Here is a 19465-nt window from a genome sequence, read left to right as displayed (position 1 = left end):
ATTATTCTGTATTATGCTTTGATTTTTACTGGTCCGGTCCACTTGACATCAATTTAGGCTGTGGCCCCTGAGCTACAGTGACTTTGATGTTTTGCACTGTCCTTCTGTAAGTACAGTATGTTCTAACATCAAGTGATGTAGCAGTGTGGGGAAGCCGATAAATATACTTATTTATGACTCAAACAAAAATTCTAGTAAGGTTATATAACATAATAGAGTGTTGTTGCAACCCTTTGGTGAATAGCTACCGTATTTTCCAGATTATTAAGTCGCTCCGTAGTATAGGTGGCACCAGCCATAAAATGCATAATAAAGAAGAAAAAAAACATACAGTAAGTCGCACTGGAGTACGAGTCGCATTTTTGGGGGGAACGTATTTGATAAAATCCAACACCAAGAACATACATGTCATCTCGAAAAGCAAATAAAACTAGAGAACAACAGGCTGAAGAAGTGTATGATATGCGAACGTTACATGACGCATAAACAACAAACTGAGAATGTGCCTGGTATGTTCACATAACATATTAGGAGTTATTCAGATGACTGTAGCAGAAAAAACACGTTTCCCAAACCATCAGTGTCACTAAATCCAATGAAATCTTAATCCTCTGTGTCAGTTTTAAACAAATCCACCAACTCCAGCTGTAGAAGATGTGGCGCTTTCTCTCCGACGTCTCTTACATCAGACTCATCGTCGACTTATCAACAGGCCCAGAGCGCTCTCTTGTGGTATAATGTGAAATCATATCATAATGTGTTAATAATTTCACACATAAATTGCTCTAGAGTATAGGTCACATCCCCCGGCCAAACTATTAATAAAACTGCGACTTAAAATGTTTTGCACCCCGCCCAGCTCAGCTCTCCGCCTGTCAGAGTTTTTACCCGGACAAAGTTAAACAAATGACTCGACACACAGGGAAGCTTGTCTTTCTGATCGGCGGGTGCGGATCTCCAAGAGCGAACGACGGCCAGTTGCTCTGTGATCACATTCATAGTCCCTCATATGAATAAGCAAGTCGCAGACTTCGCAGATGACAAATGTCCGCCTGAGCGTGACACCCATTCCCAAGCCGTCTTTTGATGTTCTCCAACACTTCGTTCCTAAATCGTTTACTCCCACTTCGTGACAGAGTGTGGCCTTCTTCCATCTGTTCGCCCCCTTGCTTAACATGATTACTGTGGACTTCAAAAAGCCCTCCGTCCAAACGGCCGACACCTTTGCGCACAGGCATTTGGGGGTGCTGAATAAGCACCCAAACGTCTAGACTTGCCCAAATTGAATGAAACTTTAAACATGATATCATTTTGCTCTTAAATTTCTCGATCACCGCCATAACAATAAATAAGATCATTTGACTATAAAATTGTTATCCGTTCACCTCTGCAGAGGATCTTATACTCCTCGCGCACTCTCTGACAATGAGCGTGCCACCGCCACCTACTGGAATGGATGTGTATTTAGGCATTATTTTAGTGCGGCAAAGAAAAAAAACATGTTTCCTGAGGTCACATGCGCCCTTCCTGGAATCGAACCCCACACCACCATTTGAAAAGGACTGCTGTCGAGCCATCATTTCACGGAATTATGTGGTTTGTGCATGTGTGGCCATGTGTTTGCAGCTGTATAGACTCGTGGTTCGAGATCAATCGGTCCTGCCCCGAACACCCGTCTGACTGACTGACCACAAGCCCACTGACAATATTGTTCAAGGTAAGGCACACATGCGTACTGCAATTGCAAACACGACATTGAGGGCCAAATTCACGAAAATATTGCGTGGCTTTTGCGTGGCGCTGACTGGTAAAAATGGAGCAGACAGATAGTGTCGAATTCACAAAGCATGCGCAGATGGTAAAGTGCTGCACTAACTGCGATGCCAAGCAGAATATGTCTCAGTGCGCAGGTGGTATTTGCAAGTATTTAATTGAGGTAATATGCATAGATTTGGCGAAGAAATTGCTCACCTCTATGCAAATGAGCCTAATTGATAAACAAACTCCAGCGCTAATAGCCACATACAGCTTGAGGGAAGCAAATCTATAGAATGCTGGTCTAACATTCGGGCTCCACTGTGAAAGTCTCTTGGATGTACTGTGACCTGCGACAGCTGAAAAATGTGAGGGGACACACCGACAGGTAGCCTACGAGACATGTCCTAAATTACGTACTGTATGTACCAGCCCTCAACAACATAATTTAGTGCCAAAAAAGATGGCCATTCGTTTCGGCCCGGTCCCATATGCTGTTGAGATGTCACCCAAGTTTCTGTCTGCATTCCCTCTGCCTGCTGAAATTAAACCTTGCATGTGCCCACAATTTGTCAAGGGCGCCGCTGATGCCAGGCGTGCTCGTGAGGGAATATGTAGAAAGAGAAGCTGTTTTGTCTTGCCTGGAGTTCTGAGGAACTGCTTCGCACAGGCACGGTCTAAAACGGTTCCTGTGTTAAAGCGCAACGTTGGTTCGTGTCAGACAACGACAACCAATCGTTATGACTATTCACATTCACATCCCTACGGATGCGCATATTAATATCTGAAATTATTAAGATGATTGCGCCAAATATTTTGGATTTTATGGACATTGAACGAATGAATGAATTAAATGAATGAATGAATCAATTACGCCGTCTTCCGCCTGAGGCGCTCACTACAGAGTATAATATTGCTTATGTCGATGAACTCCAAAATATTGAATCGGCTGTTTTGTGGCCATGAGTAGTGATGTGCAAGTGAATTTTGGTGATGGTCCTTTGTCAGGACCCTAAACTGCATTCCGATAATTTCATATTTTGCTTCCAAACTGCCGTTACACTGCCCCGGTGGTCTGAGTACAAAATCGGCATTTATAATTTGCCATATGTGGCAATCGGGGGCAACAAGTGCAAACTGCATTCAGTTGTCAAACTTGGTGGGCGTGTCGCAGAACAGTATATCATTCACGCAATATCCTTCATGAATAGGACGTTAAGACGAGCAAACTGCCAGTGCACATGAACTGCAGTTTAAGCGTCCGCAGTTCATTCTTTGTGAATTCGGCCCTGAGTGTATAACCAAGACACATCGGGCCTATGGCTAAAGCTAAAGTCTGCGAATAGCATCGGCAAACTTGGCATATTACGTCAAGGTTACTTTCGTCTGCTGTAAATGTAATATTAACACTGTACTGAAGTAACTCAGGCGAAATTAACACAGCTTCTTACAGTTCCGGATTGTACCTACCGGTAATTTGTGACGCAAATCTCTGAATGATATCTCGTTATGGCCGCAACATGTGGTGTTCCGGATATTTTTTAAAAATCATGCGTCACATAGCCCAAAAAGGGGAAGAATGAGCAAAAATACTTGGTCGATAATTGCGATTTATGTTTGATAACACGCCGCTTTTCCCAGTGGCTCGAGTGAAAATAATGCGTCGCTGTGGCTGCGAGCGGCGAATCAAACTGCTAGTTTTCATCGTCATCATATCAACGGTGACAAACAAGCGCAGCCGCACAAAGTGAAGCTTCACCGTCAAATTATTATGTTCATTGATAGGCAGACAATTGTGTGCTAACAACTTTATCCATCAAATAAAAACAAATGGCATCACGCTGCACTATGTAATACTGTGGCGAATATAACACTTGGTGAAACTTGGTGAAAAGTTGATGAAGTACATGTATAGCTAACGGTGAGTGACAATTTTAATGATGTTTTTATTTTGGTCCTTGAAAGTACGTCTTCTGATGAAAATGTGTCAGTGGCATTGTGCACACACACCTACACACACACGCGCACACACACATACATGTAGTAGCATCGGTGGAAGAGTGGATGCACATGAAATATCTTATCTTTGTAGTCCAGTCAAATGAATATAGGTTGAAAAGGATTGCAAATCTTTGTATTTTGTTTTATTTACATTTCACACAATGTCCCAACTTCATTGGAATTGGTGTTCATATATTAACATTCGATAGGATAATGGTGATTTGTCTTTGAAAGCCAGCCCAAAAAAATAATGAAAATGCTGTGCTACAAAAGTGTTTTTGTCACTATGTTGCTCAGTCTACCTTGTGAAATAGTTTGCTTTGATGTGTATTTTGACATGTTTACCTGCACACTTAGGACCCTTTTCTCTCAGTTCTTAGGAGGGCTGAAGGTCACGCCATGGTTATCTGGACGCAGGTGCAACCAAATCAGAAGAAGCAATCAAACCAATATGTATGTCTGAATCTTTCCCTAGGAAGATACCTACTCGAAATGAAGCAACCAAATCATAAAAAAGTGGCTCATCATGAGACCTTCCTTTCTGCCAGAGACCTTATACAGTTATCTGCTCAATAGACTGAATACAACCCCAACAGTCCTTCAAAGGGCGTCATCTGCCTCATCTCCCTCCCCAAACTCGTGCGTGGCCACTTTCCTCTCTCACGTGTTCAGATCGTCCTCCTCGTCAAGATCAAGGTCTGCCTGTCTCCAGCCCTCCCCATGGCCTTAACTTGGAAACAGAGAGGTAGCAGACTGACAAAAGTGGAACAGAGACTGGAATCACATCACACCAAGAAAAGGGAACAGGAGCACAAGGAAAAAATGTTTGAATGAACAAGATCGAAGTATCTTGTACAATATTCAGTGAGTCACTCAGTTGTCAACTCCTTCCCAATGGTGTCATAACATACCGGGCCTCAATGTGCAGCCATTCCATTACCCCCCACCCCCGATGTGCTGTTCCTTGCAAGCTTTGAATAATCTGAACGCTCATTAAATTACGAGCGAAATTGATCTGATTTGGAGACATGTCAATGTCAAGCATAACATCGAGGCAGATGGGTGTAGTAACGCTCTCTGAATGCGTAACATTTTGGGGGTACTGTAACCAGGCTTTCGTGCATGTGTGTCTGAGTGAAAGGTTGGAGACTGACTGGAACAGTACTCTGTGTGCCTGTGTGTTGGTCTGCGTATTCAAATGTTTACAAGCTAATGTTGATGTTCCCTGTGTGTGACTGGCATTCCTCCCTTTACTTTGCTGATGTTTACAGCTACTGAGAAGCTATGTGGCATATTGTACACATTACACATGTACCTCTTTTGGTTTGCCTCTCTATTTTTTTTTAGATGAGCCTGATTTTTCAAATGTTGTTTCCTTGTGAAAGCCTCAAGAGTGAAGAGCGTCTCAATGTGTGCCACTTTTTGATCTATGCTGCTCTACCTGCTAGCGTAGGTCAGACTGCTCGAAGCCGAACTAGTAATGTGAGCGACTTGGACCCCAAAATAGACTGTGGTCCCATTATAGAGCATTTCAAGGGGCTTATTTGCTTAATTGTTCATATTTAACACAATTTGTTTAATATTACAATCATGTGAGATGTTACTCACGCTTCAGAATGCCATGAGGTGATTTATGAAAAGACTACTCCAAAAGAAATACATGCATAAACAAAGCTACTGTAAACACATGGTGGAATAAATTGTGCTAGATGACATTCTGCTTTGATTTACATGAACAACTTTTCATTAAATGTCTGAATCATGTGCACGCTGAAATCTTTACATCTGCAATACGATCAGAAAATGGATATGTGACCCAAGTGGAAGGAAAACAGAAGTGATGAGAGAGGATTTATCAAACAGCTGGCATGACATAAGGGTTTTTAACATTATGAATGGCCATGCAAGTGTATAAATAAGTGTACAGTACAACATATCAAAAAGCAAATGATGCATGAAAGATATGGGTGACAAACCTTGCCCCGAGGAATACAGCATTTGCCTGGGAGGTAAGTCTCTTAGATACAGCATATGCTGACATAAATGAATGATTCTGGACATATATGAGGGTATTTCAAGTCAAGTCAACTCAAGTCCAACTTTATTGTCAAATGTGCTGCACATACAGCACAGATGAAATTTTTTCCCTTTCAATACAACATGCAACAAGAGGAGCCGCTGCGGGTGCCCGCGACGCCGTCAAAAGAAAAGTTAACATAAAATGACAAAATAATACAAGGCAACACATAAGACACAGACAATCGTGCAGTCTGAACAGAGACGATTGCGCTAAGACTGCAAGGGAAGCTCAGCTTCCCCTAAAATGTCAAAAAGTAAATGATCAAATATATGTGTGTACCAGTGGCGGATGCTGGTCTGTCAAGGAGGGGAAGCTCAATTTCGGCCTACATCATAAAATGTGTCCGTTTATTTATACGTGAATTCTACTCTCCGTTCCTTTTCAAGAAAATTATCTATGACCCTGTCATACCAACAAGGCTTCTTTTCCAGGGACTTAACTAGTGTCCTATAACTACAGCAACTACAATAAAACCCACCAGAAATAAAAGATGAATTTGTCGCTACTCGTTTTCAACAAAGAGAGTGTCGCTAGAATGATTAGAAGAATTCTCCAGTTCAACTCAGAACAGAATGAGAATTGAAAAATGATCCCGCGGATGCCTCCACTAAAAGATCAGTGATTGGCTCATTTCGTTGTCAATCAAAAAGAGATTCAGCCTCAGACAGATCATCCAATCATCATGCAGAAAAGCTCAGCGTGCGGGCCAGCCCATAAACGCCCACTGTCAATAGACTCCCAGAGACGCTGAGCGTCCGATGGGCGGGACAAAACCAGCATTTATCCAATGACTCGTCTCGTTTCAATGCATAATTTTTTTGGGGGGGGGGGGGGGGGGGCGAGACTCAGCTTATTATGAATAAAGTGAGTTGGGGCAGCCCGGTGGTCCAGTGGTTAGCATGTTGACCTCAAGGTGCAGAGGTCCGGGTTCAGTTCCAGCTCCGGCCTCCGTGTGTGGAGTTTGCATGTTCCGGGTCTGTGTGGGTTTTCTCCAGGTACTCCGGTTTCCTCCCACATTCCAAAAACATGCATGGCAGGCTGATTGAACACTCTAAATCAGGGGTGCCCAAACTTTTCGGATCGAAGATCTACTTTTCGATCAACTAACCTCCCGGGATCTACCCTTACCGGCACGCGGGCACGCGCACACACACACACACACACACGCACACACACACACACACACACACACACACACACACACACGCACGCCATGATGAGAAACAGCCTGAAACTGAGGCATGCGACGCACTTTTGCAGCCTGTTAACTATCATAGCTCACACGTACCGTTTTAAAGTGCTTCCCTGGACCCTCCTAGATTCTTATTCTTTGCCCGTGCCCTCGGTGAATTGTACAGGAAGCAAACTCTGAATGAGAATAATGACAATATAAGATAGAGCGCAACAGCTCTGATCACAAGCTGCAATTGCAGACTGCTGAGCGCTAACAACTTCCGGTGACGTAATCACGCGCCACCGTAAATTCAAGATTTACCTGCCTTATTTTATTTTTTAAATATTTTTTGGGTGAAAATGAGACTGATAAGATGATTAGGGTGCAGCGTACATGAACACACAAAAAAAAATGTTACTAACATGTACAAAGACACACAAATGTTTTGTTTTTTTTCTCCTCGACACTCTTCGGATCTACTTGGGACCTGTCTTAGATCTACCGGTAGATCAGGATCGACCCTATGGGCATTGGGCACCGCTGCTCTAAATAGTCCCTCGGTGTGAGTGTGAGCGTGGATAGTTGTTCGTCTGTGTGTGTGCCCTGCGATTGGCTGGCAACCGGTTCAGGGTGTCCCCTGCATGCTGCCCGGAGACAGCTCGATGGATGGATGGATGGGTGGATAGATGGATGGATGAATATAAATACAAAATGCTGCCTCAAAGATTAGCGATTATGGACTCTCGGGATGGCACTGAAAATGGGAATCCTTGATCAACTGCCCTACCAAGATGAAGAGTAAATAAATATAAAGATGAGTATACTGTCGATTCATTTTTGCCAGGTGGCTGTCATTGTATTGTGTTCACAAGAATTTCCACCTGCCCTTATTTGAATGCACGATCCACTGTGATTCTGGCTGTGGTTGTCTTATTTGTAGCTCCGCTTTGTTTTTTGTTACTGCCGCCTGCTGGACAAGAAGGGTAGTGCCGTTTGCTCTCCCCCTACTCCAAACGTCATTAGAGTAATTTGGGTAAATTACCTGAACTATGGTTATGTGTGAACGCAAACTGGACGGGCCACACATGGTTCTTCCGACCAGGAACTCCCGCACGATGAACTCAAAGACATTCGGCTTTTTGGTCTGAAAGTATTGTCACGTGGGCTTTGCTCAGTATTTTTACTTGTTGGTGGGAATCCAAAGAACTGAATTTGAGGTAAGCTGATGTCATAATTTGACTGAGGATAGACCGATTATCAGCACCAATATTTCAATGTTGCGCATTTCGGCATGGACATTCACGCATACTGACATTTTATAAAAACTTTTATTGGGAGATTCTTTTTTCACGTTTTCAATGTACATTCTGAGACATACTGCTGTGCCTGGGAGCTCCCTGCACTTTTAAAAACAAATATATCTATTGTCTAAAGAAAAAAAACTTTAATATGTTGCAAATCTGAAGTGTTGGCATCCTGATAAAATTTCAACCTAAATATTTTCCTTTTACCATGAACAAATATCAGCTCCAAATACTCCAAAGAAATACCTCTAAAATTACTAAATTGAATTAGGGTGGCATGTATGGCTGTCAAAAGTAGAGTGTTCTTTAAATTTTAAATCACTCATTTGTCATTTTGATCCATATGTGTAAACTTGATCTTTTAAAATAGTGCGACCCGCCCCAGAACTTTGCTTTGCTGGTTGGTGAAATGCTGAAGCCTGCAGTGACGTCCTGTGTGACACGCTGTGGTCCTGATTGACTGGCTGGGTGAGAATTTTTTTTTTTTAATTATCTCTTAGGCGGCAGTTTTGCACAACTGACCAAATGTGGCAAATTGCCAATTTCTTCTTGGGTAAAGTGAAGACTTTAATTGTCCTTTGATGTGAATACTGTCCTGTAGTTTTCTCTTGTGGACTGCTGCGATATGCTGGTGGTTGTCCATGGTCCCGCCCCGCTTCTTGCCCAATCAACTGGGCTAGGCTCAGCTCACGGCACTTAAAATACGCACGCTCGTGATGAGATTGGTGGACAAGCACAGGATCTTATTCAATAGTAAGCTGAAATGCTTTCTTTACCGTTCTTCGATTGACTTTTTACGACTGTAATGCCTTGCTCTTTGATCCGTTTTAACTCATTCACTCCCAAAGACGTTTTTAAACGTCTTTTCAGACTTGGTCCATATTAGGCTTGTGTTGAATGAGTTAAAAGTTAGGCTGCCAGAATGTCGTTTTTTAAGCAGTTCATTTTGCCTATTCAATCTAAAAAAAAAGTAGAATATTGTTCTTTTACTGCATACACGAACATGAGTTCTTACCATTAGCATAAAATATGAATTCATTTGTATTTTATAACTACAAATTCCAGTGTGTTTGCACATTGCTCAGATTTAAATCTGTCTCAAAAATGGCATTTTCAGGTCTTGTCATTTCCACCTTTTATCTTATTTTGCTAATAATACCGTCTTTCGACAGCCACTAGAGCAGGGGTCGGCAAACCAAAATGTTGAAAAGCCATATTGGACAAAATAAAACAAAAAACAAACAAATACTGTATGTCAGTAGCCATCTATCAGGGGTCACCAATGTTGTTAAAAACGAGAGCTACTTCTTGGCTACTAATTACCGGTACCGTTGAAGGGCTACTAGCTTGATACACCCTTCAAACATAAATTTGCTCAAATTGTCTTCAGTTATAAGTTGTTAATAATAACTCATTCTGCTAACCGAGGTGACAACACCACAATTGTTTTGTGCAAGAACGAATACAATTTATAACTATCACCAAATTATTAAACAAGGCAGGAAACGAGTATCGCTACACACGTGTTCATTTCTATATATCTCTGCAAGTGATTAAATATGGAAATCACCTCTAACAGTTCAAGAAAATTACAATGTCCCATTACTGGTTTCTTATTTTAAGAACAGAACTACGTGCTATTCATGTGGTGCCCAGAGGCCACCACGTTGATGACCCTGGTAGGCTAAATGTGAAATACAAAAGACAATGAATACATGACAGTTCTATCTTATTTTATTGTGCTGTTTATGACGGTGTTCGAATTCAGTGGGGAAATTCCATATGGAAGAAACTTTTGTCACCGCACAATATGTCATTGATTTTTTAAAAATGCAGACGATAATCACTATAATAGGAAGATGAAATGATGATATTGTTTCGAAGCAGACAAGTGCTGATCAAGTAATAGTGCAGGACGTTTACATAAAAGGAAGTATGGGTGGCTCTTACAAGAGCCGTTTTGGGTGTGCTTGTGCATCACACTGTGTCCTGCCAAGGGACAGTTCCCTCAACTGAGAAGGAAGTGAAGGCTTCCCTCACCTTCATAGCCTTTCTTGTGCAGTCGCTGGTGGCAAGTCTCAGACTTGGAAGTGATTCTGCCTCTTGCACCTGGATGTCTGGACTCTCAGCAGATCCCAGGCTTTTCCTCAGAAAATGATGGACAACACAGGTGGCCTTCACACACTGCTCTGCAACCTCGAGATGCACCTCAATGACACGCCTGCACATTCTCCACTCAGCAGACAGGATAAAGGCATTCTCCGCCACCGCCCAAGCTCGGAAGAGATGGTTGTTAAAGACAGCGTGCTCTCTTCGAAGGATGCGTCCCCAGAATGGCATCATGAGATTTTTCTGCAGTGGGAAAGCCTCATTTGCAACAAAGACATGTGGTTGGGGTGCTAGGTGGTCAGCTCCTGGGAGAGGCAAGTCCAGTCAGCGGGCAGTTGGAGAATGCCAGAGCACAGCGCTTTACCAATAGCTGAGATGGCCAGAATCCCATGATCACTGGGATACTCCGTACTGGGTACTCTGGTTTCCTCCCACATTCCAAAAACATGCATGGCAGGTTAATGGAACACTGTAAATTGTCCCTAGGTGTGAGAGTCGATGGTTGTTCGTCTTATACAGAAAGTAAAAATGTGTTTCTTTTCAAAAAGCGTTTATTAGCACACAATCAATGTCACAATCTTGAACAGAAACATACCATGCCATTTGTTAATTTCATACCATAGCATTGACCACAAATTAATCATAAACAGATTACATAAATGACCCCCAGATAACCTCATTTTGGGGGTTCTATCCCAATTATTACGTGTTTGCTTTCAAAACTGAGCTTGTAGCAGACGTGTGCACATTTTCAGCATGTCGTCTCTGATCCACTGGTGAAAGGACACTTTGATCCTCTCCTCTTTCATCTAGAACTGCTTCAGACAACAAAGTGTATGCAGAAAAGTGGTGAAGATTGCACGACTGTCTGTGTCCTATGTGTTGTGTTGTGTTATTTTGACTTCAAAATGGCGCCGCGAGAGTGGCTGCCTTTCCAGCAGCTCCTATATTTTGTTGTTCTACTTCTTCCTTTCATAATTTTGCTGCTGTGAATTGGGAATTTCTCCATTGCGAGACTAATAAAGGTTTTCTTATCTTATCTTATTATTAGTAAGACTGAAAAAAAGCACACAGTCCAACACACAATTAAGGCGTGGCCACCAGGGGGCGTTGTGTTCACAAGAATCTTCACGACCTGAACCTTGTTTATGAACGAGTTGGATGAAAAGCTTCAATTATTCAGAAGGCTTCATCTGCCCATCACAAGCTGCAGAAGGCGGTGAAATTCGCCAAGCTGTGTGCGCCTCTGGATGCTGTTGTGTAACCATAATCGACGGCATCTGGCCCTCCAAAGTCTGTAGCAGTTCAACGACAAGTATAAAACAATTGTGTCTATTATGTCTGGTCCATAATATATCGCAATAAGAAGACCCTTGGCTTTTCCGTTATTTCTGCTTCCAATTGGTAATGCCCCGCCTCATATCCAGGACAGATGCCGAGAATGACCAAATGAAAATGAACACGCGCGATTAAATTCCCGCTAACGCCAGGTGACAGTGGTTCCGCGCCCAGCATTATTCAACGACTACTCAAACATCATGTTGTGACTAAAATACATAACATATGTATAGTACGTTCAAACCAAATACTTACTCCATCTTCCGACCTCCACAGTTCCACTACCCTTACATCATCATCACTTCCGCGATTTTATAAAGTAAGAGCATTGGACTATTTCATCCCACAGTGGGGAAATTCACTCGTTCGTAGCAGCAAACGATATTACGATACGACATTGTTAAAAGGACAAGCGTTGTCAAAATAAACCAGGTAAGAGCGAAAGAAATAGTGTTTTAAAAACAGCATCGAGCTGGGGGGGGGGGGGGGATGCACATTGTGCTTATGTAGTCCTTGGAAATTATTGCACACAAGTGGCGTTTGACCGAAAGCAAAGCTTTTCTGCAACTCCATCTCCAGTAATGGCCGTTATTATGAATGAAACTGATATAAAACACTGAAAATCGAAACGACTGAAATCTAATAAATGTAAACGTTAGTGTTATATTCCATTTACATGCTTTTATTTACAAAGCAGGTCTGACACATCGGATACGGATATAATGACGTAGACGGCGTTTAGCCAATCCGCATAATGAGGCCGAGCTGGGCGCCAACAGACCAGGAAGTCCAAGTTGTAGGTTCATTTTAACATTGTGCCGTTCGCTTCCACTGCTTCCCATAATTGTCCGTGTAAGTCTGGTTCCGAAAATGGAGTCACAGTCGTATCTTCCCGTACAACCCGGTGTGTGCATGGAAGAACATTTCTTTTCCTTGGACGATATTTTGCTTTCCCACCAGCGACTTCCTATCCGCACCGAAGTTTCTTTTCCTCGGCTTGGATTCCTCGAGAAATCGAGCGACTCGCCCGATATTCCCATGGTAGGCAACCATTCAAAGGGGGTTATTTAACTTTTCCTTGAAGAAAATGGGGAAGTAATTCAGCCGTCATTAAAATTAAGTTTGGGACCTTTTCGAAAGTTGGGAACAAGTTTCATACCGCATCAGGCGGTCAGTAAAAAATGCTGGCACGATCGCTTACTCGAGTGCAGAAATAAAGCAAACGTTTTATTGATTGAGACTAATCATTTCGTGACTGTTTTGAAAAAATAATGTCGGTGTCATCAGAAAATTCTTATTCACTCAATAAAAGAAACCATACAAAGTACACTTCGGAATGTGTAATTTAAAGTAGCACGTTCACGTTTATGCGAAGTGTGAATTTCAGAGAGTAGGTTCTGACAATTCTTACCCTGCTACCAATGACTCCTTTACAGGGTACAAAAATGGAGTTGCCTTTGTGGCTGTCCAAGGGTTTGTATGAGCAGAGCAAAAGGATGCTGTCAGTCGAGCTCCCCAAGGTTTATCGAGAAGGCTGGCGGACGGTTTTCAATGCAGACCCCAATGTGGTGGATCTACACAAGTTGGGGCCTTACTATTATGGCCTGGGATCCCAGATGCTGCGCTTTGACAGTCCAGAGAACCCAGAAATTGCACAGACGTTGCTACAGGTAATGTGGTATTAGCATACACCATCATATACCAATTGGTTCTGTCATACTGTTGATGCATTCCTGAACGCAATATGTCTGTGCACACTACACACACACACACACACACACACACACACACACACACACACATATCCATCCATTATCTGAACCACATTTCTTCATGAGGGTCACGGGTCTGCTGGAGCCTATCCCAGCTGACTTCGAGCAGTAGGTTGGGTACACCCCAAACTAGTTACCATCTAATCCCAGGGCAGGCATACACGAACAACCAACAGATCTTGCACGTTTTGGGAATGTGTGAGGAAACCAAATGTAATGCGATGTCCTGTTGCACGCCAACATATACTATGGATTACAGAGGCATTAGTTAGTGTCCGATGCCTAATTTCATTTCTGACATAGAGACAGTTGTGTTTGGAAGCTAGCCGAAGTTAGCACAAGTTAAGAAGTACGTTTTTTATTTATTTTTTGGTAGTGCTGTAACGCAATGTTTTTTGTTACACTAACATATTGTTGCATCTACTATGCATTACAGAGGTGTTAGTCAGAGAACTTGCATTTATCAACAACTATAGTGCAGTTTTTCATGGTCACAAGTGTTGTGTTCACAAACTCGGAATACATAGCACTACCAATATGACATATTTGCCACGAGCCCTCAACGGCAGCGAATAACAATATAACACATAACCTAGTTTGTTAATACTGTATATGCAATTTTATAGCGCTAAAAAAAAAACCTCCTTTAAGGATTTTTTTTTTCATTTCAGGTGCATACCACATCTTGATTGCCTAGATCACTTTACTACTTTTAAATTATGCAGACTAGTGAAGGCAAACAAGATATTTTAGATAAAATTTAAATAAAAACAAAAGTAAACACCATTACAAGTGTTGATTGTAGTTTTCTTTTTCACAGTGCTTTTCAAGTATTTCTTTTTTTATTTATAGATAGTTTCGTAGTCATGCAGCAACTCTGCTAAGTGATGGTTTTACGGGTACAAATTTTAAGGCCACAGTATAGTATCGCCTTTGAGTTAAGTTGCACAATCATTTATAAATATATCAGGAATGCGGGTACAAGATGCAAGTTGAATCAAAGTTGAATGTACAGCCATCTTAATTCTCTTTATTTGTATTTACCTTTAAGAATTTAATCTGTGAGCTAATGATGGTTTTATATAATGTACACCGCGATATCTCGCGGTTTACATTATCCAATTAGTTGACTCATCGCAACTACTGTTGGTGATTCGTGGACTAGCAGAATAACTGTTTGTGGCAGCCCTATTGCAGTGCAAATAATAATTTTGTGAGTATTATGTTCTTTGACGCTTCAAAGTTATATATAGATATAAATCACTCCCACATCTAGTACCGCAGTACTGTTACTGACATAATTTAAAAAAAAAAACATTGAGGTAAATTGTTCAGGAAATGAATTTTCATACGTTGGCAGCTCTGTTAATGGGATGCGGTCAAAAGTTCTGGTGCAACAAACTTTAGCACCGGTGCAACCAAGACAAAAATTTAGTGTGTGTGTGTGTGTGTGTGTGTGTGTGTGTGTGTGTGTGTGTGTGTGTGTGTGTGTGTGTGTGTGTGTGTGTGTGTGTGTGTGTGTGTGTGTGTGTGTGTGTGTGTGTGTGTGTGTGTGTGTGTGTGTGTGTGTGTGTGTGCGCGCGCGCGCATATATATATAAACACACACAATTATTCCCCATAATTTGCAATCACCAGCTCGGGGCTGATTGGTTGGCATGACCTGTCATGAGTAGCATGCCGTTTCTGATTGGTTAGCTTCCCGGAGAGGAAGGCAACTGTTTATGCGTGAGATAGGGGATGCAACAGATTCTTGGGTCAGTCAGGAGTGCTGGGGGGGGAAAAAGAAAGCAAGCTTTGACAATCACATGCAAGAGTTGTCTGTAATGCTGATTTCAATCAAAAATTTAAATTCTTCAGCCCTTGTATATGGCTGGTAAAATACAGTACCCGTTTTAGCTCAATCAATGCTTCAAAAATCAGAGATGAAAGTCCTCCGGATTTTCCCGGAATTCCGTGTTTTTCACATTTTTATGAAAATCTCTCCAGAGAATTGAGGAAAATTTGCCTAAAATTAATCCGGATATTCATTGAAAACATTGAACAAAGACGCATTTGTGTTCGTTGTTTTGCTTTCAAGAGCGTAGCCATGTTGAGACACTAACACGAGTAACAGTAAAGAGATTTTCGTCTCTTTATAAACACACTTGCTAAACCCCAGTGGAACAAATGAATAAAAAACACCGTGGACAAGACAGTTGTCATAAAAAATATATTTGGACAAAAAGGGAAACACAGATTGGCAGAAAAACGTGTCCGTCCGACTTCGAGTGTCGTCTAGGCTAGCTTAGCTGTTGTCTTGTGTGACATCGTTGCGTCGGCGCTGATTGGTTGAAATCAAAAGACGCGCTTGCGTACGTGTTCGCGCTGAAGCACGCACAGCAGAGAGCAGCGGACTATCTACTGCTGAGGCTCGCTTAGCTTGAGTGGCGTCGCCATATCTCGGAGATTTCGAAATTTCGGCGAGAACGGAAGCCACAAAGGGTGCACGTGTGCACACAAAAGGAAGATTAGTCATTGAATGTCGAGTATTTGAATAGCGTTTTGTGGAAACTAATTCATGCGTGATCGGCCAGGTGTGTGTGCGCGCGCGCATATAAGATAAGATAAGAAAAACCTTTATTAGTCTCGCAATGGAGAAATTCCCAATTCACAGCAGCAAAGTTATGAAAGGAAGAAGTAGAACAACAAAATATAGGAGCTGCTGGAAAGGCAGCCACTCTCGCGGCGCCATTTTGAAGTCAAAATAACAAAAATAACACAACACAACACATAGGACACAGACAGTCGTGCAATCTTCACCACTTTTCTGCATACACTTTGTTGTCTGAAGCAGTTCTAGATGAAAGAGGAGAGGATCAAAGTGTCCTTTCACCAGTGGATCAGAGACGACATGCTGAAAATGTGCACACGTCTGCTACAAGCTAAGTTTTGAAAGCAAACACGAAGCTGTAGCGTCCATTGACGAAAAGAGATGAGTTCACTTCTCCTGTCCCACGTAATCCGCTTCAAACTCCAAGCCGCGACTCCGAGCTCCAAATCCGCATCGGCGCTCCGCGCTAACGCTCCTTTCTTTTCATCGTCGGCTCCTCAAGACTTACATCCATCCAGCCGCAGACCGTTCAACAGCACCGATCTCTCCGCTGAACAAAGCGGGGCTATGAAAAATGCTGCCCATTACAGGTGCAAGACACAAGCGCCTGTCCAGCAACGACAGTCGAATGGCGCCGACATTCCTCCCAGTCAAAAACAGTGCTGGTGTGTGTGTGTGTGTGTGTGTGTGTGTGTACACACGATCTATATCCATCCATCCATCCATTTTCTGAACCGCTTGATCCTCACTAGGGTCGCGGGGGGTGCTGGAGCCTATCCCAGCCATCTCCGGGCAGTAGGCGGGGGACACCCTGAATCAGTTGCCAGCCAATCGCAGGGCACACAGAGACAAACAACCATCCACGCCCACACTCACACCTAGGGACAATTTAGAGCGTCCAATCAGCCTGACATGCATGTTTTTGGAATGTGGGAGGAAACCGGAGCACCCGGAGAAAACCCACGCAGGCCCGGGGAGAACATGCAAACTCCACACAGGGAGGCCGGAGCTGGAATCGAACCCGGTACCTCTGCACTGTGAAGCCGACGTGCTAACCACTGGACTGCCGGGCCGCCCCATATATCTATATATACTGTATATATTTAAAAAAAAATCAGAAAAGTCCACTTTCATCTCTGAAAAATAAAGTCACTGAACACAAAAAATTGCAGTTTGAAAGTGAATTGCAAATACATGGAAACATAACATTATTTTTTTTACCCCCTAATGGCAAGTACCTTTCTTTTCTCTTCTTTATTCAGACATTCATTGGGCGTTTCAGACGGACGATGGACTCTTCTCAGAATGCTTACAATGAGGACACCTCGGCGCTAGTGGAACGTCTAGACTGTCTTGAGAAGACGCTGTTTGTGTCGGGGCAATGCGGCCTCAACAGCTTCCAGGGCTGGGAGAAAGGACAAGCCTCCCAGCTCTCTGCCTCAAGCCTGGTGCTCAATTACCGCAAGCGGAAGATAACAGATGTGCAGTCGTGACCTTGCCTGCTCTCTAGTGTACACGTCAGCAACAGACTCTTCACGCTTACTTCTTGTCCTGCAGAGACTCTTCTACCTGATTCGCATAATACACATTCCTTCGATGGGCGCTCTTCCCAATGTACTCTGGCTTTTTCCCACTTTCCAGAAACATGTAATAGGTTCATTGAAGACTAAAAATTGCCGTGTGTGTGTGTGTCTCACATGCAATGACAGGCTTAACTTTGAAACACAAAACATATCTGTGAGAGACATGCTCCATGGGCAAGCTCTTGGAATAAATCAACTGTTTCTGAATACATGAGCAAACTTGGCTATATATCCATCCATCCATTTTCTGCTTGGTCGCGGGGCGTGCTGGAGCCAATCCCAGCTGTCTTCAGGAAACACCCTGAACCGGTTGGCAGCCAATCACAGGGCACATAGACGAACAACCATCCGCACTCACACTCACACCTAGGGACAATTTAGAGCGTCCAATCAGCCTGACATGCATGTTTTTGGAATGTGGGAGGAAACCGGAGCACCCGGAGAAAACCCACGCAGGCACGGCAAGACCATGCAAACTCCACACAGGAAGGCCGGAGCTGGAATCGAACCCGGTACCTGTGCACTGTGCGGTCGGTGTCGGGGGGGGGGGGGTATCTGCATGCATGCGTGAGAGCGAGGTACACACACACACACACACGGATCAATTGTTACCATAACCAACCAAATCATCACATTTCTCACACTTGTAATGATAAAGGCATCCTTTTTTAATACTCAAATTATTAATATTTCCATCCGGCGAGCCTGCTCCCGTCGGCTGAATTTTGTGATGGATCGGGAAACTGCCAACTCCAATCAGCAGGACGCCTGTTATCAGAAGGCCTATCATGATTATTTCTTCCACATCCTCTACGGACAGAATTGACTGGCACACCATTCTCCAATTCTGTCAAGGATCTAAGATGTACACAGCAGTTAATGCCCCTGAGGGGAAAGAGGGCTCCCTGCTGCCTGCTATTTTCATCAAAAACATTTTATCCATAGTGCTGAGAGTCCAGCTGTCTGATTCCATGATATTGAATATATTTGCATAGCACTCCTATTCAATAGTCTTGAATGGAGCCCATAGACAACATTTATAATACATATACAGGTACATAAATGCCTTATTGAGTACGTCAACGCGTTAGTCATTTTGGATGAGGAAAAGTGATGCTGTTTGTGAAAATGCCTCATCATTTACTTGATCACTGGAGATGCATCATCAAGCAAGAACTCGACACCAAACCATTGCTTACAATGGATACATCCAATATGGATGTGCTGACATGTCGTGGGTGTCTGCAGCAGAAATGAAAAGAAAAATGTTGTCAAATAATCGGTTCATTTGAGATGTCCAAATGGTTTCTTTTATGAAATGGGATTAAATGGCTCTTTTTTTGCAGTGCACCATGTCCCTCCTCACTTGCTGGACACATGACATGACAGTCTAAACGTGTAATGTTGGAAACTAAAGGTCGCCTAATGTCAAAAACTGTGATCTGTAGTCACCAAAATGTGCTAACATCTCAACTTATTCTCACATCAACCTCTGAAATAATATCAGAATGAAGCTGAAAGTTTTTTTACGCTCATGTTTACTTGGCTCTCGTTATTGACATTTCCATACAAATTTGACAGACATTTCTTAAAACGTTACATAGTGCAAGACAATAAAACCAGCAGGTTCACATTGAAAAATGCGCAGGACTCACACACACGTATTCTTCAACCCTGCATACCTAAAATTTTCAATAAGGCCTGTTGCAGGTAAGACTGGCAAATAAAAATCACAACAATGTTTCTTCATATTTTTA

The 19465-nt window shown here is 42.7% G+C and overlaps 2 protein-coding genes and 1 pseudogene across 4 annotated transcripts in view; 2 read left to right on the top strand and 1 right to left on the bottom strand.

Annotated features, from left to right (window-relative positions):
- Window positions 1–5520, top strand: part of znrf1 (zinc and ring finger 1) — a 47605-nt gene extending 42085 nt beyond the window's left edge. For both annotated transcript variants that reach the window (XM_086109384.1, XM_086109383.1), the window contains 2 exons: window positions 1627–1717; window positions 4130–5520. In XM_086109384.1, the coding sequence (XP_085965510.1) occupies window positions 1627–1684 (58 nt within the window). In that variant the 3' untranslated portion in view covers window positions 1685–1717; window positions 4130–5520. The remainder of the gene's footprint in view (window positions 1–1626; window positions 1718–4129) is intronic.
- Window positions 5521–10069: 4549 nt separating this feature from the next.
- Window positions 10070–12184, bottom strand: LOC147205717 (uncharacterized; annotated as a pseudogene). Its single transcript, XR_015100672.1, has 2 exons — window positions 12017–12184; window positions 10070–11718 (listed from the first exon to the last, which is right to left on the bottom strand). The product of XR_015100672.1 is annotated as an uncharacterized LOC147205717 (transcript).
- Window positions 12185–12560: 376 nt separating this feature from the next.
- On the top strand, window positions 12561–19056 carry gins3 (GINS complex subunit 3). The gene is made up of 3 exons (XM_086108845.1): window positions 12561–12802; window positions 13198–13431; window positions 17388–19056. The coding sequence occupies exons 1-3, from the start codon at window positions 12632–12634 to the stop codon at window positions 17616–17618; spliced, it is 636 nt and encodes a 211-aa protein (XP_085964971.1). The 5' UTR covers window positions 12561–12631; the 3' UTR covers window positions 17619–19056.
- The last annotated feature ends 409 nt before the right edge of the window (window positions 19057–19465 follow it).

This window comes from Hippocampus guttulatus, chromosome 4 (genome assembly GCF_054856545.1).
Source record: "Hippocampus guttulatus isolate MCC_2025c chromosome 4, RoL_Hgut_1.0, whole genome shotgun sequence".
Lineage (NCBI taxonomy): Eukaryota > Metazoa > Chordata > Actinopteri > Syngnathiformes > Syngnathidae > Hippocampus > Hippocampus guttulatus.
This window is presented reverse-complemented; position numbering and strand designations above follow the sequence as displayed.

What these genes read in the sequence shown, in the direction of transcription:
- gins3 (XM_086108845.1), top strand. Translation starts at nt 12,632, where the DNA reads ATGGAGTCACAGTCGTATCTTCCCGTACAACCCGGTGTGTGCATGGAA. An exon ending in ACTCGCCCGATATTCCCATG is followed by an intron (nt 12,803 to 13,197) that starts GTAGGCAACCAT and finishes ACTCCTTTACAG; the next exon opens with GGTACAAAAATGGAGTTGCC. An exon ending in TTGCACAGACGTTGCTACAG is followed by an intron (nt 13,432 to 17,387) that starts GTAATGTGGTAT and finishes TTCTTTATTCAG; the next exon opens with ACATTCATTGGGCGTTTCAG.